Source organism: Pelobates fuscus, chromosome 12, assembly GCF_036172605.1.
Source record: "Pelobates fuscus isolate aPelFus1 chromosome 12, aPelFus1.pri, whole genome shotgun sequence".
Classification (NCBI taxonomy): domain Eukaryota; kingdom Metazoa; phylum Chordata; class Amphibia; order Anura; family Pelobatidae; genus Pelobates; species Pelobates fuscus.
This window is the reverse complement of record NC_086328.1, coordinates 55,490,209-55,516,267: the sequence shown is the minus strand read 5'-3', so window position 1 is coordinate 55,516,267 and position 26,059 is coordinate 55,490,209. Positions and strand designations below refer to the sequence as shown.

The 26,059-nt window shown below is 41.0% G+C and overlaps 1 protein-coding gene across 2 annotated transcripts in view; it reads right to left on the bottom strand.

The window, feature by feature from the left end:
* LPCAT2 (lysophosphatidylcholine acyltransferase 2) overlaps positions 1-26,059 on the bottom strand; it is a 1,632,697-nt gene that overhangs the window by 1,455,759 nt on the left and 150,879 nt on the right. For both annotated transcript variants that reach the window (XM_063438673.1, XM_063438674.1), the window contains exon 3: positions 3,580-3,719. In XM_063438673.1, the coding sequence (XP_063294743.1) occupies positions 3,580-3,719 (140 nt within the window). The remainder of the gene's footprint in view (positions 1-3,579; positions 3,720-26,059) is intronic.

Below are 26,059 nucleotides of genomic sequence, written 5' to 3'. Positions count from 1 at the left end.
TGCTAACCCCTCCGGGGTTGGGAAAGGTCCAGTCTGCGGGACCCCTAGGGTGTGCACGTTACATCCCAGCCCTTGGCAGGGGGATCATCCCGAGTAGTTAGTGTATGCTATAGCCCCCCTGTATCCCAACCACCCAAAAGGGAGTCGATGGCCTATGAGCCTGAGGACAAGGGTTAAATTACATACCCAATGATGCATTGGCGCTCCCGAGGGCGTGGGGTGTTCACTGCATGGGGTGGGTGTCTCTCGGGGGAGCATCTGGGGTGCAGTGGTTTGGTCTGTCTATTACGCTGTGCAGTATTTTCCTGGGTAGATCCATGGATTCGTAGCGGTGGTGTCCAGCCGTCGGCGGGACCCCAGAGGGGAAAGGCCCTGTCATCTGGAGCCAGTTATTCCTCGTGGCTGTCCGGGCCGCCCCGTCGGAACCCCGCTCCTGTGAGGCCCATACCTGGCCTCTCGCTTGGTGCACGTGGGCGCTGTGGCAGCCTCTCCAAGACCCAATTTGAAACCACAACAGCTGGGAGGCCTGTGGCTCGTAGAAAGCGCGGGACATCCACGGGCCAACGTATAATGTGCCAGGAGCTGCCCACCTTAGCCTGCAAGCTGAAGGGGAATCCCCATTTGTATTGTATCCGTCGGTCTCTGAGCAGGGTGGTTAACGGGCGTAGCGCCCTTCTTGCTTCCAGAGTGAGCACGGAGAGATCCTGGAACAGGGAAATCTGGGCATCCATGAAGGTGAGGTTCATGATGCTTCCTTCATGATGTCGTCCTTTAATGCGTAGGAGAGCAGGCAGCAAATTATGTCCCTTGGAGGACCCTCTGCAGTCGCGGGGCGCAGGGCTCTGTGCGCACGTTCTATTCCGAAATCTGCCGGCGCTCTGTCCCCTAGGATGTGGGTGAACAGGCTCGGCAGGAGCTCTGGTAGCGCCTCCCCAGCGGACTCAGGGAGGCCTTGTATGCGGATGTTATTTCTCCGCCCGCGGTTGTCTAGGTCCTCCAGGTGCCTCCTGAGTTCAAGTAGAACATTGCCTTGTCTTGTAGTGGCAGTATCTGTGGCTTGTTGCTGCTGTATATTTTGGGCCCGCTCAGCCTCCAGGTCCTCCACTCTGCGTTCCAGGGCTGACAGATCCCTCCGCACCTCCGCAAAAATTAAAAAACTTCCTCCCTGATCGCGGTCCTTATTTCAGCCAGCATCTCAGTCTTGTCAGTGCGGGATAGCATGTTAGCTGAGATTTTGGCCAAGTCTGCAGCTATTTGGGTAAGAGGTTCCCCCCTGCCCGAGCCCTGAGTCAGGCTGTCGTTGCTGCTTGCGTCCGGGGATACCGGCGCCATTTGGACTGCGGCCTGGGCAGACCGCATGTCTCGCGGCGTGCCAAAGTACCAGTCCATGGGACCCGAGGTGCGACCCGGCGAGCCCAATTGTGAGGGGCCTGGGGTGTTGGGCATTTTGGTTTTCCGTATCCTGGGTTGTTTTGTGTGGGTGTATCGGTGCTTAAGTGAGCTGGGGCCTCAGAGCTGTAAGGAGATGCATCCTACTCCATACCCGGTCAGGCCACGCCCCCCCCTGATGCCACTATTGTTGTGATTAAGATGAATAAAATAATTTAAAAGGTCTTCTGTACCCTCCCAGATAAAAAATAAATCGTTAATGTATCTAAAATAGGTGGCCAGGTTCGCCCGCCATGGGTGTTTGCCTCATATGGCCGTGGATTCCCAATTGGCCATAAATAGGTTGGCATAGCTAGGGGCGAATCTGGTCCCCATAGCAATCCTTTTCTTTTGAAGATAAAATGAATCAAAAAACTAAATAACTTTATTTAAAATGATATTGATTTCTTCTAATATAAAATCAATTTGGATGGTGGGAATTCTATTCTCTTTGGTTAAAATGTCTTTAATTGCGTGGAATCCTATGTGATGAGGATTTATGGTGCATAGGAACTGTACATCAAATGTAACTAGAATAAAATTGGATTGCCATTTAAAGTTGTTAAGAAATTGGAGTAATGACAGAGTCTTTGAGATAGGATTGCATATGTTTTACAGAAGGTTGTAGGAGTATGTCAATATATTCTTCTAGGTTACATAAAAGGGAGTTGATGCCAGATACATTGGATTGGCCCAGAGGGTTGTTAATGTTTTTATGTATTTTGGGCAAGAAGTATATGACTGGAATTGTTGGGTATGTTATATTTATATAGTTGAATTCTTGTTTGTTTAAAATCCCAGTGTCTGGACCTTTCTGTAGGAAAGTGGATAAAGTGCTTTGTATGTTAGAAGTGAGGTCAGAGAGTAATTCTTTCATATACTTCATTGTCTTTTAGTTGTCTGTGTGCTTCTTCTATGTACATATTGCTTGATAAAATGACAATCCCACCACCTTTGTCAGTGGGTTTGATGACTATGTCTGTCCTCTTGAAGTTGTTTTAGTACTTTTCGTTCGGAAAAGGTCAAATTATGTGGATTATATTTGTTGTTATTGATTTTTTCAAAGTCTTTAAGTACAAGTTTTTCAAACATTCTAAGGGGTGCAGATTTGCAATAGGAAGGGTACAATTTTGATTTGTCTTTCAGACCGGTATTAATAACTTGACGATTGGCTGTTAAAATGGGGTGGGGTGGGGGGGTTAAAATTAATGGTAAAATAAGAGGGTGGGTAAAATTACTGGTTCACTACCAGGTGGCACTGGTAGACGCATTTCCTCTATACATGCCAGCAGCGGGGATTATACCGTTGTACACCCGTCACACCAGAGCTGGCCATGGCTCTTTTAAATGTGAATTTTCTACCTTCTACTACTATTTTACCCTTTGGATTTTAGATGTACTGCACTACTGGATACCCATGTTTCTTTGTTTTTCATGTATGCGAATAGGAGACATTAGGACGCACCCACCCCTACTTAAAAGTCTACTCATCTATATCCCATCAAGCATTGTTGCTCTAGTGAGACTCTTTTGGACTATTTTACATTATTTTACTTTCCTGCTGGCAAAGCCCTACCCCATCTCTTTGTATTGTCTCATCTCTTGAAGGATTTGAGGGGTCTCCTTCGTTTGGGTTGCTGCCTATCTACATATTGTTTGTTAATTAGCGCTGATTTCCTTTTGTTTTCTGTAATTCTTTTCTTTCGTTTTTATTGTATGTACAGATAATATCAACCCAAGAAACCTGTCATCTCTTACATTTTTTTAATATGGATAAAACCAGGGTGGTAGGTGCAGCCTTCAGTAATCCTTGACAAGGTCGCTGAATTTATTTTTGTGTGTTTGTGCGCTGAATTTAGTTTTGATTATTTAATATGGTTAGGAGCAGTTTGGAAGACCAACCGTGGTACACTGAATTTTGCGTTGGTATTATTGACGGTCACTAATGTATCATCCAATGTGAAGAGGAATCATAAATCCTGTAGATGATATCTTTTGTGTGACAAAAATTTAGTTTCTAATAAAACTACTCCAAACCCGGATTGTATATGTGTGTATCTTTGTGAGTATTATTGCAAAACGTAAGTGGTATTTAAACACCAGCAGTCATAAGTACTTTTCTCTGCAGGAATTTATAAAACAAGGTCCTACCTTCTCCATCCTGTGAATGGCTGTTCAATTTTCTCTTCAGAACAGCAAGTAGTGAATAATGCAACCAGCCATGCCAGTATTAGAACAACAATGAAGAATATGATTCGAACTGGAAGAAGCAGTAAACCACAAAACACCATCTGTAAAAATCAGAAATCATGTTTTTATCAAGCCATCAACACATATTAAAGAAAATAAAAACAAAAAATGATTGAAGTAAAGGAAGAAACATATGAATAATTCACTAGTAAAGATGAAGCCAAATAATCATCCGAATATAATCATGTTGGGACAGGTGAGGGGGGAACCCTTGGTTAGATATTGAAATACATAAGAAGAGGTCTGTCCTTGGATAGAGATTAAACAAATCAAGTCTTTATTATTAATATTCTAAAAAAGAAATAAACAACACACTTGAAAATAAAGAATGAACCTAGGTCAGATAGTGATAGGGGAGAGAAAAAAAAAACCATAACAACATACATACGCTGGGTAAAGGTTGGTTCGGAGGTAAGAGTACCCTAATAAAGATCTACTAGTGCTAAAGATACAAATGTAGTAGACAGTGGATACAAGTAATCTAATGTTGTCAATGCGTTGTATCACACTAAGTTGTGTAGCATAGCATCATATGGTCGATAACACCAATGTTATGATGTGTCTTAATGAAGTGTATAATTGGCTTAGTATCAAATGTAGACCAATGAAGTTTACCCAGATATAAAGAGAGAGTAATTTTCGCGGCAGAATCAGATAAGGATAGACAGAGAAAATCCTAAGCAAACAGGTATAGTGATATAGTGTTAACTAGAGATCTGGCAGTAACAGGCAGAGAGTTATGTAAGAAAGGGAGGAATGTCTGGGCAACAATACAAACACTAAAGTCTAGATAACTCACTTCCTGATCGATTCAGCTGTTAAGATTTCAACTGACATCCGTATCAGCTGTCGGGAGGTTCTTGTAACGAGAATATACCCCTACACGCAGGATCCAGCCAAACAGAAGACAGCACAGAGGAGAGATACGTCTACCGGACCTTAGAGTGGCCGGACTCGACGTAATAGGAGAAGTACAGAGTCAGGAACGATCCGAGGTCAAGGGCACAAAGAGACAGCGTAAACGAGAACTAGCCGGGGTCTGGTACACAGGAATCAGCAAGCCGGCAAACAGAACAGACAAGGATAAAGCGAAAACGAAGTCAGAATACAAAGCCAAGGTCAAATACGGAGAAACACAACTGAACACAACAAGCACTAAAGGGAACTGTAGCAGAAACCACGATAGGGCAAGGAACTAAGGGAAAAGGGTAAGTATAAGTAGCCTTCAAACTAATGTGATTGGCTCCTGTCACTTCCACACCCCCAAAAGGTAAGTGTATGGGGTGATTGGCATGACAGGAGCCAATGGGAGCCTTTTTGCAATTTAGGCTCCCACTGTCTCTTTAAGAGCGCGCCCGAGACTCGCGGCGCGCTCTTAGCTGCAGGCGGGACACGTGACCGCATCTCGCAGTCACTGCCCGTCTTCCTGTTCGGAGAGTCGGATGAGCCGCGCGCGGCTCGTGCAGCCGCAGGACCGCGCGCGGCTTGAAGAGAGGACCGCGGCCGGCCCCCGGATAAGGTAAGTAACGCTACAGTATCCCCCCGAGGACACGCCCTCCGGGCGGGCAGGACCAGGCCTGGCAGGAAAACGCGAATGGAAAGAACGCACAAGGCGGGGAGCATGAACAGCATCCGCAGAAAGCCAACTGCGCTCCTCAGGCCCATAACCCTTCCAATGTACCAAGTACTGAAGCCGACCCCTAAGGAAACGAGAGTCAAGAACAGCAGACACTTCGAACTCCTCATGACCCTCCACAGAGACAGGAGGGGGAGTATGCCGGGTATAGCGGTTGCGTACGTAAGGCTTCAACAACGAGGTGTGAAAGACATTAGGAATACGCAGATTCTTAGGCAGACCCAAGGCATAAGAAACGGGATTAACCTTATGTATTATGCGATAAGGACCAATGAAGCGGGGAGCCAATTTCATAGAAGGCACCCGGAGGAGAATATTCCGTGTGGAAAGCAAAACCCTGTCCCCCACAACATAGGAAGGAGCCGCTCTGCGATGCTTGTCAGCCTGAGCCTTCTGGCGGGCAGCAGAGTCCACCAAAGAACGCTGAACCTGCTCCCAAGTATTACGCAAACCAGCCAAATGCTCCGGAAGAACAACGGGATGCTGGCCATAGACAACGTAAAAAGGGCTTTTGCCAGAAGAATCATGAGTGGCGTTATTCCGAGCAAACTCAGCCCAAGGAAGCAGGTCAGACCAATTGTCCTGATGGTGAGACACAAAACAACGGAGGTACTGCTCCAGAGACTGGTTGGCACGTTCAGCAGCTCCATTAGACTGGGGATGGTAAGCGGAAAAAAATGAGAGAGAAATACCCATTTCCGAACAAAAGGCTTTCCAGAACCTGGAAATAAATTGGCTACCCCTATCGGATACAATAGATACGGGAATACCATGTAACCGAAACACTTCTCTAGCGAAGATAAGCGCCAGTTCCTTGGAAGTGGGCAACTTGTGAAGAGATACAAAGTGAGCCATTTTGGAAAACCGATCTACTATTATTAGGATGACTGTGTTACCATTCGAAGGGGGTAATTCAACAATAAAATCCATTGATAGATTAGACCAAGGTCTCTCGGGAACGGGTAACGGATGCAACAGCCCACAATGAACTCTACGAGAGGATTTCATACATGCACAAGTAGTACAAGCACTTATATAGTCAGTGACATCCTTACGTAAGGTATCCCACCAAAAATACAGAGAAACAGCTGACACCGTTTTGGAAATACCAGGATGTCCAGCAGTCTTAGTATCATGATACAGTGACAGAATATCCCGTCTCTCGGGAACGTCAACGAACAATTTATCATTAGGTCTCTCGGTAGGTGCCATGCTTTGTTTCGCTTGTATGGCCTGCAAGAGGGACGAGGAAATAGACAATATAGTAGTTGCTATTATCCTGTCTGGGGGGATGACAGGAGTAACATCAATCTCCTGTTTGTCAATAGTTTCAAACTGTCTGGACAGAGCGTCCGCTTTAGTGTTCCGATCACCTGGCCTATAGGTGATTATATAATTAAAATGAGACAAGAACAGTGACCACCTAGTGTAATGGTATCGATTAATTAATGACTTTACATCATAAATAAAGCATATTTGGTGTAATGCTTTGGAGGCACCACTAGGGGCAGTGTGTAGGAAAACATGTGCTTCTGGCAGTGACATCACAGGCCAGCCTACTTACACTGAATAAAAACCAGATGTAGGAGAAACTCTGTCTCTTTTTGCCTGTACCTGACTGGACCTAAGATGTAGTACCAGCTCTGACAACCCCAGCCAAAGGGCTGGGGCCTTGTAAGTAATATAAATCCATTGTAACATTTAGCAATTGTAATAGCCTTTTGTAAAACGTGTAGCAACCTTTTGTAGTTTTGTATTGTGTAATTATTATGGTAAATTGACATTCTGCTAGCATTTGTTTAATTGTTATTGTAATTATATTAAATATACATTTAATACTACAATGTTTTGTGTATTTCCTATTATATATTCGACCATAATACCGAACTCTAAAAAATATTAATGTTGTTATTTGTTGCTTAATTATTATTTATTAATTATTAAATTAATATTCATATTTAAGTCACGACCGTAACACTTGGCGACGAAGATATGGGATTATGCTGGAATATTAGGGAAAATACAAAAGTTATGCATTTTGTTTAATACATAGTCAATTGTCTGTCTGTATAGAAGTGAATAAATTGATGATCTGGTTTTAATGGAATGAATACAGATAGCAAATAGGGATTAGATATTTGTTTTTAATGTATCTCTTGCTGTAGAACATAGTGATGAATTATTGTGTTGCTTGTTACCAATCTTTGGTCATTTTTATATAGAAAAAATATACTTTACTTTTTGTCTGACCATGTGGATTTGAATCCACCATTGACCACATGGTGTGAATGAGTTGAGGCCTAGTTTCATTGTTTGCTACCATTTGCATAGGAAAAGACTTTTCACTAAACTAGTTCACCAGGTTTTATTGCTAAATTTGACCCTGTTTGTTTGTGTACTAATTTACATTTGTTTGGCATTCATGGATTTGTCTAGTTGAAAAGAGATTTGGACAAAATGTATTAAATTTAGTAGTTAAGAAAAAGATACGTTTAGTAAAGCAGATTCAGTGAATAATAGATTTATGTGTGCGTATACACAGAATATTAGTATAAATATGTATATGATTTTGACTCATGAAGGAGAGACCACCTTTTTAACAGCTGTGTGACCATGCTTTTCAGCTACAGCTGGGGGAGAATGTCCTTGTTGGGGGTGGGTAGTCTTGCCTGTATGAGAAAAAATAAACTGCATTGTTTTGTAAATGTAATTGCCTTTAAGGAGTGTTTTTCAGCTTTATTATCCAGGACTAAGGAATTACTGGACATATGATGGAATTTCAGGAACTGGTAACAAATGAACTGAAAAAAATGGTAAAATAATTCCTTTGTCCTATTTAGTCTGAATATTTTAACAAGTTAGCATTTTTAACAAAGTAAGTGTATGGGCTCAGATTAAGATTTATATTATTTTAGAAGCCATCTATAACTGATTTTAATATTTACATGCTTTGAATTAGGGTGTATCTGCCTAGCGGGTGAACCTCCATAACGTGGGCTGTGATTTTAGTTACAGTAGCGGGTGGGGAACCTGAGCTAGGGGGTATTTAAACGTGTCCGGATAAGGGGGAGCATACCCAATAGTTGTTGTGCAGTTCTATCCTGTATTATTATATTTTGAAACCCTGTATTACTTATAAGCGGCGTTTTGTAACTTATTTGTAATTGTTTATATATATTGCTCTGGGAAAGGGATAGGCTAAATCTCTGAGAGACCAGGAAATATATTTAAAAAAGGGCGTATTACACTAGTGGTAGGGCAGCCTATCATGACCATAGAGACCCTTGGTGACTAGTTTTTGTTGTATATTGCCCTGGGAAGGGGATACGCTATTTAATAGAAATTCCTGAGAGACCAGGAAATATACAATAAGTGATACGTGAGTATACTGGTTAAATTGCAGACATATTGGCCCAGAACCTTTAATCGAGCCGGAAAAGAGGCTGCTGTATGTTTGCTCCTCTATAATTTTGCGGGGGCGGTCACCCCCATGCGGAAAGCCACTGCCATCACAGGATGGTTAGTTGTGCAGGCCCTTAGCCGCGAGGTGCAAGCATGTCCGTGGAAAGGCTAGAAATTAATAGGGAGTGTAGCGGAACCCTATTGTGGCTGTCCTCCCTGTATTATGGATTGCCCTCATCTACCCTGTTAGTCTGGGGGGCAAAGGGGAGAAGTATGGCAAAACCGACCTCGCCACGTGTCCTTGGAGGGGGCTGCTTGCCCGCCTCTTGCCTTTGGACTATGGCCCTGCAGGTTAAACTGTTTATTTTCCCTGCAGAAAGGCTTATTCGTGTGATCTGAGGGCCATTCATCTAATAATGTGCAGTCAGATCAAAGCTATCTGGGGATATGTAGAAATGTGTGTTTTATGTACTAAATGTATCAGTATGTAATTTTATGTCTTTTACTGTCTTTTTGTCTGCCATGTGGGTAATGGAGTTTGGCTCTGTCTTTGGAGATAATTAGATTCCTTCTCCAATTATCTCCAGGGCAGAAGGGAGGAAGCCAGGATGCATTGTGGGGATGGTTTTACTTTTACTGTTTGAGCCAGATTAAAATACAATCAGCCAGGGGGAACAAAAGATACTTTTACTAACTTTTGAACCCCTGGTCTGATTCATGCCATTTTTTTTATATGTTTTTCCCCTGAATGGATTGATTGTGAATATGTATTTTTATGCGAATGTGATGAATATTATAGAAGTTATGAATATGGTGTAAAAGTTATGTTTGAAACTGTACAATAATGGGATTATGTGTCACACTAAGGGGAGGGGGTGTGTGGGTTGTACCCAAGATACCATTGGTTGTTTTATGCCTCCCCCTGGGTGTGGCTTGTCTGTGTACAGTTGTAATAAAAGGCAGGCTGGATGTACCAGCCAGCAGTTCTGTTCCTGAAACTGTGTGTCGTCCAGTTATTGGGATTGCTGTGGGGATATTGCTGTGTTACTTTGCCTGCTGGAAACTCTGCCTATGGATCTACTATTGCCTTGTTCCTGAGCCTTCCTGGGATCGTCAGTGGAGAATAGCTGTGGGATATCAGCTCTCCGCTACAGGGAGTCACTCATAGCTGTCAGAAGTGTTGAACTTTGAGACATATTGACCTATATCCTTTCAGAGGCGGAAGAGGTGTTGTGGTTCACTCCTCTATAATTTAACCAAAGGGTGGAGAGTTATTAAACATGTTTAGGTTGGCTAGAAATGTGTTTCCTGAATTGCAGAGAAGATGCAGAAAGCAGCTATTAGCTTAGTGTTTTTTAAGAGCCTTGTAAAAAATTAAGAAAGTAATCTTGTTGAAAAAATTATTTATAAAATTAAAAGCTGAAGGAGTGTGTTTACATGTCTGTGTGTATATATATATATATTCGAAGTAAAATATTTGCAGTATACGCTATAAGTGACTAGGAAAGTAATCCTGATCTGTTTTCTAACTTTTTCAGATGTAGCAGAAACCAGAGGTGGACATTGGAACACAGATAGAATATCAGATGGAGACCAGTGTTTAAATGTTGACCTTTGATGAGCTATTGAATGTTTTATTTTATTGTCTATTTAACATGTCTATGCTATGCTTTTGTGCATACTATTCTCTTATTTCTAGTGATTGTATTGCACTTGAAAACTTTATGTATTACTCATAAGTCCATTTGAAATTCTGTATTGCTTAAAAGTAGCCTTTTGAGTCAGTTTTATATTACCCTGGGAAGGGGATTAGCTATTGTATATCCCTGAGAGACCAGGAAATATAAAATAAGTAATACGTGGGTTTATTGTGTATCTGCCTAGCGGGTGAACTGCCATAACGTGGGCTGTAAACTTAGTTACAGTAGCGGGTGGGGAACTTAGGCTAGGGGGTACTGAGCATATCTGCCTAGCGGGTGAACTGCCATAACGTGGGCTGTAAACTTAGTTACAGTAGCGGGTGGGGAACTTAGGCTAGGGGGTACTGAGCATATCTGCCTAGCGGGTGAACTGCCATAACGTGGGCTGTAAACTTAGTTACAGTAGCGGGTGGGGAACTTAAACTAGGGGGTACTGAGCATATCTGCCTAGCGGGTGAACTGCCATAACGTGGGCTGTAAACTTAGTTACAGTAGCGGGTGGGGAATTTAGGCTAGGGGGTACTGAGTATTGGACTTTTAGTGACTAGGAAATACATATATTGATTGTTGTATGTATGTATGTATGTATGTATGTATGCTTGCCTGGGAAAGGGGGTATTGACCCATAGGGACCAGGGGGTATTTGTGTAAACCGAACTGGGGTGGGAGGTCTCTAACCCCATTGTCCAGTAGGTGCTTGATTTGTGTCTGTTTAAAGTGCATGAGTGGTTGCAGTTAACAAAAAAACAGAAGAGTGATAAGAGAAAGTAGGCCTTTTGGGTTATCTATACATGTTTAAATAGAAGGGTGGTAAATAGGAATGTAATTGTTTTGGTTAATGTTTAGATTAAATTGGTTAAATACAGCAGTAATAACGAGTGTTTAGATTAAATTGGTAATGCAGCAGTAATAACGAGTGTTTGGGTTAAATTGGTAGATACAGCAGTGATATTGTGTTTATCTCTGAATCAGGAGTGTGCTGGATGTGAAGAGAGGTGTGTAGGTATTTATCCAAACACCATAGGGAAAAATATGGTTAAGACACCACAATCAAATGGTACTTGTGATGATTGGCACAGTTATTTGCCATTTATGTTTGTGTTCGTCATTGCCTGTGTTTTCATTTTAAGAAGAAGCACTGGACACTATGCTCAACTGTTGCTGTAAGGAGAAAAAATATTGCAGCTAAGAGTGGTGAGAGTCGGAACAAAATGCATCAGGAGCAGGAAACTGTTACGTCAAGGTGGTTAATGGTATAAAGAAAGAAAAAAACAAAACAATGTGACCACAAACACACAAAAGTCCTTGATCACATGAACTGTTATGAGAAGAAATACTGAAGCTGCGAGTGATGGGAGTAGGTAAAATAATACAGCCAGAGCAGGATACTGTGACAATTGACCACAAACACACAGAAGTCCCTGCACACATGAACTATAAATACAAAAATCCTACGTCCTTGTTTGCTCAAATTATTTCATTCATCCCTGTCTCCATGCGTATGTTCTATGAGACTGTCGAAGAATAAAGTATCCAGTTTCCAGGACTAATGTTTGTGAAAATTTCAGGCACACAGACCAGCCAGAGGCTACAGAAATCGAGTCGGTCTGTGCCATGATTCATAGGTGTTATGAGTTTGTGGTGTCTAATACTATATTAAGCTCCAAAACACATCCTCACATGAACACAATATCATTGGTTAATCTAATAAAACATGGTTTGAGTTGTCTATTATTATAAGGGTGCGTATGTGCTTATTTAAAAAAAAAAAAAAAAAAAATTGGAATAAGCAATAAAGTATCATAACTTTACGGGTAAATGGGTATCATTCTTCAAAAGGTGGGTCTTGTTGTAGGGCAGGCACTGTTAAAATAGGGTAGATTCAAGTATAATGTTTGTTTTATGACATAAGTCAAAGGGTGGTTTGTAATGGTATTTATTAATTAATGACTTTTTGTCATAAAAAAGCATAATGAGCTTAATGCTTTAGAGGCACCACTAGGGGTCAGTGTGCTAACTCATGTGCTTCTGGAAGTGACATCACAGGCCAGCCTACTTACTGGATAAAACCAAATAGTAGGAGGAACTCTTTCTCTTTTTCTTGGGCTTGCATTGATTGAAAATGTAGCTGACTGTATAGCTCCAGCCAAACAGGCTGGAGCCGTGTAAGTCATCTATTATAACAGCTAGCAACTGTTATAGCCTTTTGTTTGTAGTTTTGTATTGTGTAATTATTGTGTTAAATTGACATTCTGCTAGCATTTGTTTAATTGTTAATTATAATTATATTAAATATACATTTAATACTACAATGTTTTGTGTATTTCCTATTATATATTCGACCATAATACCGAACTCTAAAAAATATTAAAGTTGTTATTTGTTGCTTAATTATTATATATTAATTAATATTCATATTTAAGTCACGACTTTAACACCTAGCCTGCCTGGAAGACAATCTTTTAGCTTCGCTAAGGTAGGATAGGTTCTTATGATCCGTAAATATGAGGATAGGATCCTTGGTGCCTTCTAACAAATGTCTCCATTCTTTGAGTGCTAAAATGATAGCTAGGAGTTCGCGATTACCCACATCATAATTCTTTTCTGCTTTGGACATTTGTTTAGAAAAGAAGCCACAAGGATGCAATGGCTTGTCAGGAGACTCTCTTTGGGATAAGACAGCACCTACCCCTATATCGGAAGCATCAACCTCAAGTATATAGGGCAATGAGGGGACAGGATACTGTAAAATAGGTGCAGAGGCGAACGTAGTCTTAAGAAAGTCAAAAGCCTGAAGTGTCTCGGTAGACCAGGCACGTGTATTGCCATCCTTTTTAGTCATACGAGTAATAGGTGCTACGATAGACGAAAAACCTTTGATAAAACGTCTATAATAATTAGAGAAAGCCAGAAAACGCTGGATGGCTTTCAGACCTTGCGGCAGAGGCCATTCTATGACCGCAGCGAGCTTCCGGGGATCCATACGAAAACCCTTAGTGGAAATCAAATACCCCAAAAACTGGATCTCGGATTGGTCGAACAGACATTTTTCTAGTTTACAATAAAGGCCATTAGCAAGAAGGGTCTTTAAAACTATCGTAACATGTCTGTGATGAATGGGTAGATCTGTAGAATATATTAAAATGTCGTCAAAGTACACAATAACAAATGAGTGAATAAAGTCTCTTAAGACATCATTGATAAATTCTTGGAATACGGCTGGGGCATTGCAAAGACCAAATGGCATGACGTTATACTCATAATGACCTGACCTAGTGTTGAATGCTGTCTTCCATTCGTGGTCCTTTTTTATACATATTAAATTGTACGCTCCTCTAAGGTCTAGTTTGGTGAATACCGTAGCATGTTTGAGCCTGTCAAACAATTCTGTTATTAAAGGTATAGGGTAAGCATTTTTGATGGTGATCTTATTAAGACCTCTATAATCAATGCAAGGTCTTAAATCACCTTCTTTCTTCGATACAAAGAAGAACCCTGCTCCAAGCGGAGAAGAGGATCTCCTAATAAATCCCTTGTCTAATGATTCTTTAATATATTCCTCCATGACACGGTTTTCTTGAACCGATAAGGGGTACACCCTGCCCTTTGGAGGTATAGTGCCAGGCAACAAGTCAATAGCACAATCGTAGGGTCTGTGAGGCGGTAATTTGTCAGCCTCTCTTTTATCAAAGACAGTCTTTAAAGATAAATACTGAGAGGGTATAGCCGTAGACAAAGGAGGAATGGTAGGAACATTAATACAGGGAGTGCAGAATTATTAGGCAAGTTGTATTTTTCAGGATTAATTTTATTATTGAACAACAACCATGTTCTCAATGAACCCAAAAAACTCATTAATATCAAAGCTGAATATTTTTGGAAGTAGTTTTTAGTTTGTTTTTAGTTTTAGCTATTTTAGGGGGATATCTGTGTGTGCAGGTGACTATTACTGTGCATAATTATTAGGCAACTTAACAAAAAACAAATATATACCCATTTCAATTATTTATTTTTACCAGTGAAACCAATATAACATCTCAACATTCACAAATATACATTTCTGACATTCAAAAACAAAACAAAAACAAATCAGTGACCAATATAGCCACCTTTCTTTGCAAGGACACTCAAAAGCCTGCCATCCATGGATTCTGTCAGTGTTTTGATCTGTTCACCATCAACATTGCGTGCAGAAGCAACCACAGCCTCCCAGACACTGTTCAGAGAGGTGTACTGTTTTCCCTCCTTGTAAATCTCACATTTGATGATGGACCACAGGTTCTCAATGGGGTTCAGATCAGGTGAACAAGGAGGCCATGTCATTAGATTTTCTTCTTTTATACCCTTTCTTGCCAGCCACGCTGTGGAGTACTTGGACGCGTGTGATGGAGCATTGTCCTGCATGAAAATCATGTTTTTCTTGAAGGATGCAGACTTCTTCCTGTACCACTGCTTGAAGAAGGTGTCTTCCAGAAACTGGCAGTAGGACTGGGAGTTGAGCTTGACTCCATCCTCAACCCGAAAAGGCCCCACAAGCTCATCTTTGATGATACCAGCCCAAACCAGTACTCCACCTCCACCTTGCTGGCGTCTGAGTCGGACTGGAGCTCTCTGCCCTTTACCAATCCAGCCACGGGCCCATCCATCTGGCCCATCAAGACTCACTCTCATTTCATCAGTCCATAAAACCTTAGAAAAATCAGTCTTGAGATATTTCTTGGCCCAGTCTTGACGTTTCAGCTTGTGTGTCTTGTTCAGTGGTGGTCGTCTTTCAGCCTTTCTTACCATGGCCATGTCTCTGAGTATTGCACACCTTGTGCTTTTGGGCACTCCAGTGATGTTGCAGCTCTGAAATATGGCCAAACTGGTGGCAAGTGGCATCTTGGCAGCTGCACGCTTGACTTTTCTCAGTTCATGGGCAGTTATTTTGCGCCTTGGTTTCTCCACACGCTTCTTGCGACCCTGTTGACTATTTTGAATGAAACGCTTGATTGTTCGATGATCACGCTTCAGAAGCTTTGCAATTTTAAGAGTGCTGCATCCCTCTGCAAGATATCTCACTATTTTTGACTTTTCTGAGCCTGTCAAGTCCTTCTTTTGACCCATTTGGCCAAAAGAAAGGAAGTTGCCTAATAATTATGCACACCTGATATAGGGTGTTGATGTCATTAGACCACACCCCTTCTCATTACAGAGATGCACATCACCTAATATGCTTAATTGGTAGTAGGCTTTCGAGCCTATACAGCTTGGAGTAAGACAACATGCATAAAGAGGATGATGTGGTCAAAATACTAATTTGCCTAATAATTCTGCACTCCCTGTAGAATTCACAGGCGTGACTTCAATAGTACAAGACTCGTGGCAGGCTTCACTCCATGATTTTATCTGCCCTGTCTCCCAGTCAAAAATGGGATTGTGGGCACGTAACCATGGATACCCTAACACTAACTGTGAAGAGGGAGAGGTGATGACCTGGAACCGAATGGTTTCATAGTGTAAAACCCCTGTGTACATGTGTAGCGGTGCAGTCTCATGAGTAACAACTGGAGATATCAATGGTCTACCATCTATGGCCTCAACGGCCAAGGGTATCTCCTTCTCCCTGATGGGAATGTTGTTTTTCTTTACAAAACCAGAGTCTATAAAATTCTCAGCTGCCCCAGAGTCAACCAGGGCGTATATATTTTCAACTATACAACTCTCTCCCATATGTAAAGAAACAGGGAGAAGCAGTCGGTTAGGAGGCAATGTAGGAGACTTAGAAATCACACCCAAGGCCAGTCCCCTATAAGGTCTTAGGTGCGAGAGTTTTCCGGGAGCAAAGGACATTCCTTTACCATATGGTCTCTCTTACCACAATATAGGCAGAGTCCCTCCCTTCTCCTATGTAATTTTTCATTATCAGAGAGTTTGGCAACCCCTAATTGCATAGGTTCTTCTTCAGATACTTTTACACTCTCCGGTGTATTAACTCTGGGGTGAATAGGTGTAAAAAAATGTCTATTTTTGTTCTTGGTATAGAGCCTGTCACGAATCCTATTATCTATATCAATGAGGTAGTCAATAAGGTCCTCTAAGGCAACAGGAAGCTCCTTAGCTGCTACCTCATCCAATATAGAGTCTGATAAGCCTTCCATGAAGGCAGTAGTTAACCCATTGTTGGTCCAATCTACCTGTGAGGCAAGGGTACGAAACTGAATAGCGAAATCAGCCACGGACCTAGAACCCTGTTTAACTCTCATTAATGCTCTTGTGGCATTCTTAGACCTTTTCATAGTGTCAAAAGTTCTGCGAAAAGCTGTAAGAAAACTGTGAAAGTCATGCACCATAGGTCCATTAGCCTCCCAAATAGGGTTAGCCCATTCAAGTGCTTTGTCGGTAAGTTGGTGCATAAAGAACCCAACTTTAGACCTCTCTGTGGGAAATGAACGTGGATACATCTCAAAATGAAACTCTATTTGGTTAATGAACCCTCTGCATGTCTTAGAATCCCCTCCATACCTAGGAGGAGGTGTTAAATGGGCCGAAGTAGTAGGCAAAGTGGATACTTCAGGAAGCAGGGGTGTAGGAGGGTTAGGTGTGGTTGCTGGAATGGTTCTAGCTAAGAGCGTCTGGAGAGCCTGAGCTATCTGATCCATACGGTGATCCTGCTCTACAAATCTAGCCTCATGGGATGCCATCTGTTGAGCTAAATCTGCGGGGTCCATGGCCCTATCGTAATGTAACGAGAATATACCCCTACACGCAGGATACAGCCAAACAGAAGACAGCACAGAGGAGAGATACGTCTACCGGACCTTAGAGTGGCCGGACTCGACGTAATAGGAGAAGTACAGAGTCAGGAACGATCCGAGGTCAAGGGCACAAAGAGACAGCGTAAACGAGAACTAGCCGGGGTCTGGTACACAGGAATCAGCAAGCCGGCAAACAGAACAGACAAGGATAAAGCGAAAACGAAGTCAGAATACAAAGCCAAGGTCAAATACGGAGAAACACAACTGAACACAACAAGCACTAAAGGGAACTGTAGCAGAAACCACGATAGGGCAAGGAACTAAGGAAAAAGGGTAAGTATAAGTAGCCTTCAAACTAATGTGATTGGCTCCTGTCACTTCCACACCCCCAAAAGGTAAGTGTATGGGGTGATTGGCATGACAGGAGCCAATGGGAGCCTTTTTGCAATTTAGGCTCCCACTGTCTCTTTAAGAGCGCGCCCGAGACTCGCGGCGCGCTCTTAGCTGCAGGCGGGACACGTGACCGCATCTCGCGGTCACTGCCCGTCTTCCTGTTCGGAGAGTCGGATGAGCCGCGCGCGGCTCGTGCAGCCGCAGGACCGCGCGCGGCTTGAAGAGAGGACCGCGGCCGGCCCCCGGATAAGGTAAGTAACGCTACAGTTCTGAGGAGGAGGTCATACTATCTGTGCCTTCGAGGGCACCTATGAAGTGTCGAATACCTAACCAGCTGCCTCAAACTGGGAACACTAAAGTTCTAGTGAGGAGGATAGTCTGACTGTGCCTTCAAGGGCACCTATCTGTTAACCAATTACTGTCTATCTACCTCAAATGGAGAACCAAAGGTCCGAGAGGTGACCCTAATAACCTAATTCCTATTATCAAACAAGGTGCTGCAGGTACGAGATACTGAAGACTCGAGTAGAAGTTGCTCCATATCTCAAGGTAGGCAAGTAGGGTCAATAGAATAGGATGAGCCCCTGTTTTGGACCAGACCAAGTGTCTGCCTGAGTATCTGCCCCTGCCCAGATTTTTAAAAGTGATATGCATGCACGCTGAAGAAATCACACTGACAAGAAGTTCAGATGAATGAAAACTTTGAATTGTTTATTTGGGGGTGGGGGGGGCAGCATAGCCCCTTATAAAGGCAAAGGAATGCATTGTGTGCAAATATGAAGAGTACACTTTTAATTGGTTAAGTGTTAAGTGTTTAATCTTGATGTACTTCCTCCAGGGGGTTGATATCATCATCATCTTGGGTGTAGCTCCAGATGGAGAGGCCATCTTGTTACACGAGTGTTTTGGTCGATGAGAGGGGGTGATCTAGCGGCCATTTTGAGTAAGGCATGAGCACAGGAGCATATAACAAATAGTCATTTTACATACATTTATTTCTAACCATCACAGTCCCCCCTTAAAATGACTATTTACATCTATCTCTAACATCTACATCTGTCCCTAATATCTATCCCTAATGCCTAGCTCATCTGTCCCAATGTGCCTAGGAACTCTTTTTCTTGCTGCACGTTAGACGAGGGATGGCATGTCCATCACCCCCCTTGTTACAGACTTCCCTTGTGCACATAGGGAAGTCAGATGCTGTCCCTACTGGTCCCTAAAATACTGTAGCACTGTAATTGGCAGGTAGGGACTGCAACAGAGTGTAGGGCTTATCACAATCCCTCTCATCTATGTCTTGATGAATGAAAGTCGTGTGGTCTGATCTACCGTTTCCTGAAAACACTTTTTTATACAGGGGAGGACACAACATACAATAAGGGTAAGGATAATCAAAATGACCAGGATGGCTATACCTATTTTGGGCCAGAACTTTCTGCCAGACACTCATCAATCCAAACCATCTATTCTATCCCATAGGTCAGTGGTCCCAGAGTTCCTTTTCAACTCTTCTGATAGGTCCTGTAATTTTTCTATAGCCCGGGTCACTTTCCCATTTAGGTCTGTGTTATCTGGAATGAAGGTACAACATGTGCTAGTGTCCGGGAGCATTTTACACACTCCTCCTTTTTCTGCTAGGATCATGTCTAGGTCTATCCTATTCTGGAAGGTCATTTGGGATGTGGCCTTTAGTTGTTCAGCTATTCCTTGGAGAGCATCTCTAGTATAATTTACAAACTGTTGTTGGTTATAATATATGTAATTAATCCAATTCACGTTCTTATTGGCAGTGATGATTGGAAAAATGGATTCAAAACCTGCTGCAACTTCGTCCCTTGCTTTGAATTCATCTAGCACACCAATGGCAGGTCGAAACTGCACACCAATGGCAGGTCGAAACTGCCTCTTATAGGGGTATGCCTCCTTGTCCTAATGTGTGAGGGTGATTTATCAAGTGCGTCCTGGGAACTGCCGGATATAATGTGTAGAGGCATAATAACCTTAGCTAAGGTGCATTCCCCCCACCATTGGCCTTCCAACCTTGTCCTTTTTTTTTTTTGGTAATGGTATTTAATTCATAATATCGTTGTCATAATTAGCTCAAATACCATATCATCATTTGTTGAAACATTTATTTTGTAATGTCATACTGTATTAACCCCTTAAGGACTGAGCCAAATGTACACATTGTGAACAAAACAAAACGTAAACAAAACCTGGCATTTGTGCTATATGTCTGTCCAACCGTAATTTACCTTTTTCATATTAAATGCACCCACCCTTATTATATATCATTTTATTCAGGGGAAACAGGGCTTTCATTTAATATCAAATATTTAGCTATGAAACATTATTTAAATTGAAAAAAATGGGAGAAAATAAGAAATTTTGTATTGCAAATGGGGTATGTCCAGTCTTTCTTAGTAGCCATTTAGTCACAAACACTGGCCAAAGTTAGCGTTAGTATTTGTTTGTGTGTGAAAAATGCCAAAAATGCCAATATTGGCCAGTGTTTGTGACTAAGTGGCTACTAAAAAAAACTGGACATACCCCATTTGCAATACCTTGGGTTGTCTACTATTGCAAATGGTATGCCATCATAGGGGTAATTTTCATTCTTGGGCTACCATAGTGCCTCAAAGGCAACCAATCTGGCAAATTTTATTGTGAAAAAAATGAAACACAAGCCTTATATTTGACGCTGTTACTTTTGAAAACACCATACAACCTGTACATAAGGGGTACTGTTGTACTCGGGAGACTTCTCTGACGACAAATATTTGTGTTTCAAAACAGTAAAAATGATCACAGCAATAATATCGTCCGTGTAAGTACTGTTTGTGCGTGAAAAATGCAAAAAAAACTTCACTTTTACTGGCGATATCATCGTTGTAATACATTTTACTGTTTTGAAACATTAATATTTGTGTTCAGCGAAGTCTCCCGAGTAAAACAGTACCCCCCATGTACAGGTTTTATGGTGTCTTGGAAAGTTATAGGGTTAAATATACAGGGAGTGCAGAATTATTAGGCAAATGAGTATTTTGACCACATCATCCTCTTTATGCATGTTGTCTTACTCCAAGCTGTATAGGCTCGAAAGCCTACTACCAATTAAGCATATTAGGTGATGTGCATCTCTGTAATGAGAAGGGGTGTGGTCTAATGACATCAACACCCTATATCAGGTGTGCATAATTATTAGGCAACTTCCTTTCCTTTGGCAAAATGGGTCAAAAGAAGGACTTGACAGGCTCAGAAAAGTCAAAAATAGTGAGATATCTTGCAGAGGGATGCAGCACTCTTAAAATTGCAAAACTTCTGAAGCGTGATCATCGAACAATCAAGCGTTTCATTCAAAATAGTCAACAGGGTCGCAAGAAGCGTGTGGAGAAACCAAGGCGCAAAATAACTGCCCATGAACTGAGAAAAGTCAAGCGTGCAGCTGCCAAGATGCCACTTGCCACCAGTTTGGCCATATTTCAGAGCTGCAACATCACTGGAGTGCCCAAAAGCACAAGGTGTGCAATACTCAGAGACATGGCCAAGGTAAGAAAGGCTGAAAGACGACCACCAATGAACAAGACACACAAGCTGAAACGTCAAGACTGGGCCAAGAAATATCTCAAGACTGATTTTTCTAAGGTTTTATGGACTGATGAAATGAGAGTGAGTCTTGATGGGCCAGATGGATGGATTGGTAAAGGGCAGAGAGCTCCAGTCCGACTCAGATGCCAGCAAGGTGGAGGTGGAGTACTGGTTTGGGCTGGTATCATCAAAGATGAGCTTGTGGGGCCTTTTCGGGTTGAGGATGGAGTCAAGCTCAACTCCCAGTCCTACTGCCAGTTTCTGGAAGACACCTTCTTCAAGCAGTGGTACAGGAAGAAGTCTGCATCCTTCAAGAAAAACATGATTTTCATGCAGGACAATGCTCCATCACACGTGTCCAAGTACTCCACAGCGTGGCTGGCAAGAACGGGTATAAAAGAAGAAAATCTAATGACATGGCCTCCTTTTTCACCTGATCTGAACCCCATTGAGAACCTGTGGTCCATCATCAAATGTGAGATTTACAAGGAGGGAAAACAGTACACCTCTCTGAACAGTGTGGTTGCTGCTGCACGCAATGTTGATGGTGAACAGATCAAAACACTGACAGAATCCATGGATGGCAGGCTTTTGAGTGTCCTTGCAAAGAAAGGTGGCTATATTGGTCACTGATTTGTTTTTGTTATGTTTTTGAATGTCAGAAATGTATATTTGTGAATGTTGAGATGTTATATTGGTTTCACTGGTAAAAATAAATAATTGAAATGGGTATATATTTCTGCACTCCCTGTAGTGCTAGCAAATTAAATTCCCTATACCTTCGGCATGGGTTGTCAGGCAGGTCCCGCTAATTGTAATTAATTAAGATACCTAATTATGTAAACATATTATATAAATATATATGTAGAATTAATATATGTATATATATATATATATATATATATATATATATATATGTATGTGTAAATATAATATATATATATATTTTTTTTTTTTAAATATTTTTGTTTATATATAGGTATATATATATGTGACAAACTGCTATTTGCCACTAGGCATTGGAGAGGACTTATCACTAGCCTCCTGCCCTGCGACTATGGCCCTGGAATGTATTGCCCTTTAAGACTTACATTTGGGCATAATGGATTTTTGTATGCTGTTCCTGGCCCTTTAAATGCTTTGGAGAAGGGTTACAACTTTTAAACTGGCACTTCGAATGCAGTTGAAGTGCCGAAGCCGTCGAAGTGGCCGCCATTCGACAAACGAACACGTGGCGGCGGCCATTTTAACTTGTTCGAATGGTTGGTCAGCGGTGTGTGCAGCCAAATCTATGGAACTGTTTGCGGCTGCCCAATTGCATGTACCTACTTCGACACTGCGGCTGGAGACTAAGTCCCGTTCGAAGATTCGAATGCTCGTTCGAATGGGACTTAGTTGTTTTCTCGGTGTAAAATAGACCGACCGCACAGCCCAAATCCATGGAACTGTTTTGGGCATGAAAATGTGCTTGCGGTCGGTCATAAAGGACTTATACCTATCTCCTGAACGGCTGAACGAATTCGAATGATTTTTGGGTATGTTTGTATTTGGAATGTGCTGATTAATAATATGTAATTAATATTGGATGTATGGTTTTAGAGTTATTAAAGTTGGGTAAAATGTATGTTTAAACTGTTCGTATAATTGGGTTACCTCTCAGGCTAAGCGGAGGGAATCTGTCGGATGTAACCATTGTGTGATTGGGTAATGCATAATTGTTTGTGGGCGTCGCCCTTGCAGGGGAGAATTGCATAAAAGCAGAGTGTGTGTAATTAAACAGTTCTTTTTGACCCTCAACACGTAGTCTTGTCTCGTGATTGGAGGGTACAGCTATATTCACACTGGGGATTGCTATGCGCTGCATATTCCCTTGAGCTTTAATCACCTAGCTCTTTTGAGAGTTGGTTTCGGTTACGCTCTCCTTGGAGGAGAGGTCTTCCGCACACGGTCCTGGATGCTGGAGGTTCATACAGGGTGGAAGGAAGACGGCGCGGCTCCAGTTAAGCTACGGCGGTTGTGGAGTCTGCAGTGGTTGTGGTGTCGTCTGCAGTGCTGGGAGTCCTCAGGAAGCGCTAGGAACATCCGTCAACGGAAGGTGTCTGTTATACTATATATATATATATATATATATATATATTATTTCGTTCTACGTGTATTTTGATATAAATATATATATTAAATATATATATATTAATATCACAATACAGTTAGAACTAAATAACACACCTCTAAATATTTTTGAATTATTTATTTTTAATAATTTTTTTACGTATTTACATAATTTTTTATGTCATACATAAATAATAATTATATATATATTTAATCAGTATCAGTCTACGTGTAATTTGTGTATATATATACACACATACACAGATCATATATATATATATATATATATATAATCTAAGTATATATAATTTTTTTACACTTATTTACTTTATTTTATTTTATTTCCAGCCAGCAGGGGGACTACCTGTCATTACAGGCAGTCTTCCTGCTGGCAATGCAGCAGGCAGCTAACCTGGCCATGTGATTGTGAGGTCCCTCACTCTCACATGGCCGGGGGGCCGCAGGAGGACGGATCTGCCGCGGGGGACTCCCTGGGGGCCCCCCTAACCGCGATCGCCGGCGTAGGATCGCCGGCGACCGAGTAAGTAAAAAAAAAAACGGAGGGCGTACTATTATGCCCTGCGGCGTTTAGAGCCACTTAGAATAGGGCGTAATAGAACGCCCTCCGGTTTTAAGAGGTTAAATATTTATATTTAAACATAATGACGTAGCTACACTCTTCCTCAGTTATTCAACCAATCATACTAAACTCATACATTCTTGAGCACTGTCGGGAGAGGGAATCAGCCTTCTAGGCCACCTCTGAAAAATCTCTATTCTCTCAGGGATTCCATATTCTATGAAATTCCTCCTTTTTCCCCATATTAATATACACTGCTTTTCCCATCATTTTTTGAAAATGTATCTGAGCTTGTATCTCCGTCCATGTCGGAATCATACTAGATTTCCATCGCCTGGCCATACAAATTTTTGATGCCATTATAATCTGTATCATCAACCTATGAGAATATATGTTACTATCTGGTAAATCTAAATGATATAATGTGTAAGAGGTTAATCAGATATTCATTCCATAAATTCCACCTATTACCATTTCCAATTTATTTTTCACTATGTAAAGCCTTGTACAGTCCCACCATATATGAAGATGCGTACCCTTAAACATTTTACAGCGCCAACAAGTATCATTAGAATCATATTCATTAGAATTATATTCTATTTATTTTTTTAAATTATCTTATCTTTCCCCTTTATCGATACAATTTTATTAAACAGATCTTCTTCAATACACTTAGTTTTCAAAATGTTTCTTATTTTTTGATATGCTAAAAACTCGGATTTTAAAGGGCTATTCAATTCATATATTTCTTGGAAAGACTTTATGTTTTTATCTATAAAATAAAAAAGTCTCCTACGGCTTTATATCCTTTCTGTTTCCATTTGTTCAGATTTATATCTATTAGATATCCCTTCAATACCTCAATTGGAGCTGATTCTGAGATATTATTTTCGATCTTTTTTTTTTTTTTAATTGTTCATATACATATATAAATCTGTCAAAATATTATTTTGTACCTTTAATTTCTTAAAAAATATATTATCCAACCATATTAAGCCAATTGAGTCTAAATTAATCAATAGCCGATCTTTCAATTTTGAGATCAATAAGTGCATAACCATAATTGCATCATGTTTCATTATCAAATCAGGAAAAGATACTCCTCCTTCAGTTTGTCTTCGGCTTAATATTTGATATGATGTTTCTTGCTTTTTATGTTCCCAAACAAATTTCAGGAAGGTTTCATGAATCTCGAGCAGTGTTTTTTTAGGTATCCTCATTGGGATGGATCTCATTAAATATTTGAGTTTGGGTAATACATAGTCTTTAATAACACTTATTGTCCCCATCCATGAAATATATAAAGGTTTCCATATAGATAATGTATTTTTTATATCCTGAAGAAGAGGGAGATAATTAATCTGAATAATTTTGTTCCATTTAAATTCCAATCTGACTCCTAAATACTCAATAGATTCAGATGTCCATTTAAATTTATATTTCTCTTTTAAACTAATAAGTTCCAATTCTGAGATATTATGATACAGAACAAGAGATTGACATATTGATTTTATAATTAGAGATAAAGCTAAATTGTTCAATACTCGATAGTAATGCTGGAATAGATTTATTAGGTGAAGAAAGTGTAAGAATCTTATACTGTAGACCTGCTATTCTAATTCCCTGTATCTCTTTTGTTTGCCTAATCAATGCAGTCAATGGTTCTATGGTAAGAATGCAAAGTATTGGAGCCAATAGACATCCTTGTCTTGTCCCATTATTTATCATAAATCCTTGAGAATTCAATCCCCCGCCACATACTTTTGCCGATGGTAATTTATATAAACTCATTCGTTCATAGAAAATATCATGGATCCCAAAGGTTGTTAAGACCTCCGACATATATACCCAGCTAACCCTATCGAAGGCTTTTTCGGCATCTAAACTACAGGGTCATTATCTCTATTTACTTCTTGTATCAAATTCATTATTTTACGTATATTATCACTACCAATCCTATTGACCACAAAACTGGTTTGGTCTTGATGAATTAAACTGGGTATTATGTTTTTCAATCTTTCCGCCAAGATCTTAGCGAATAGCTTAATATCAATATTTATAAGAGAGATTGGATGATAATTACCAACATAATTTGGGTCTTTTCCTGGCTTAAGAATTGGAATTATATTTGTTTGCAACATTTCTCAAGGAAATCCCATCTGATTGCCAATCTCATTAAATAATTTATTAAGCATTAGGAGAACCGATGCCTCAAATCTCTTATAAAACAATG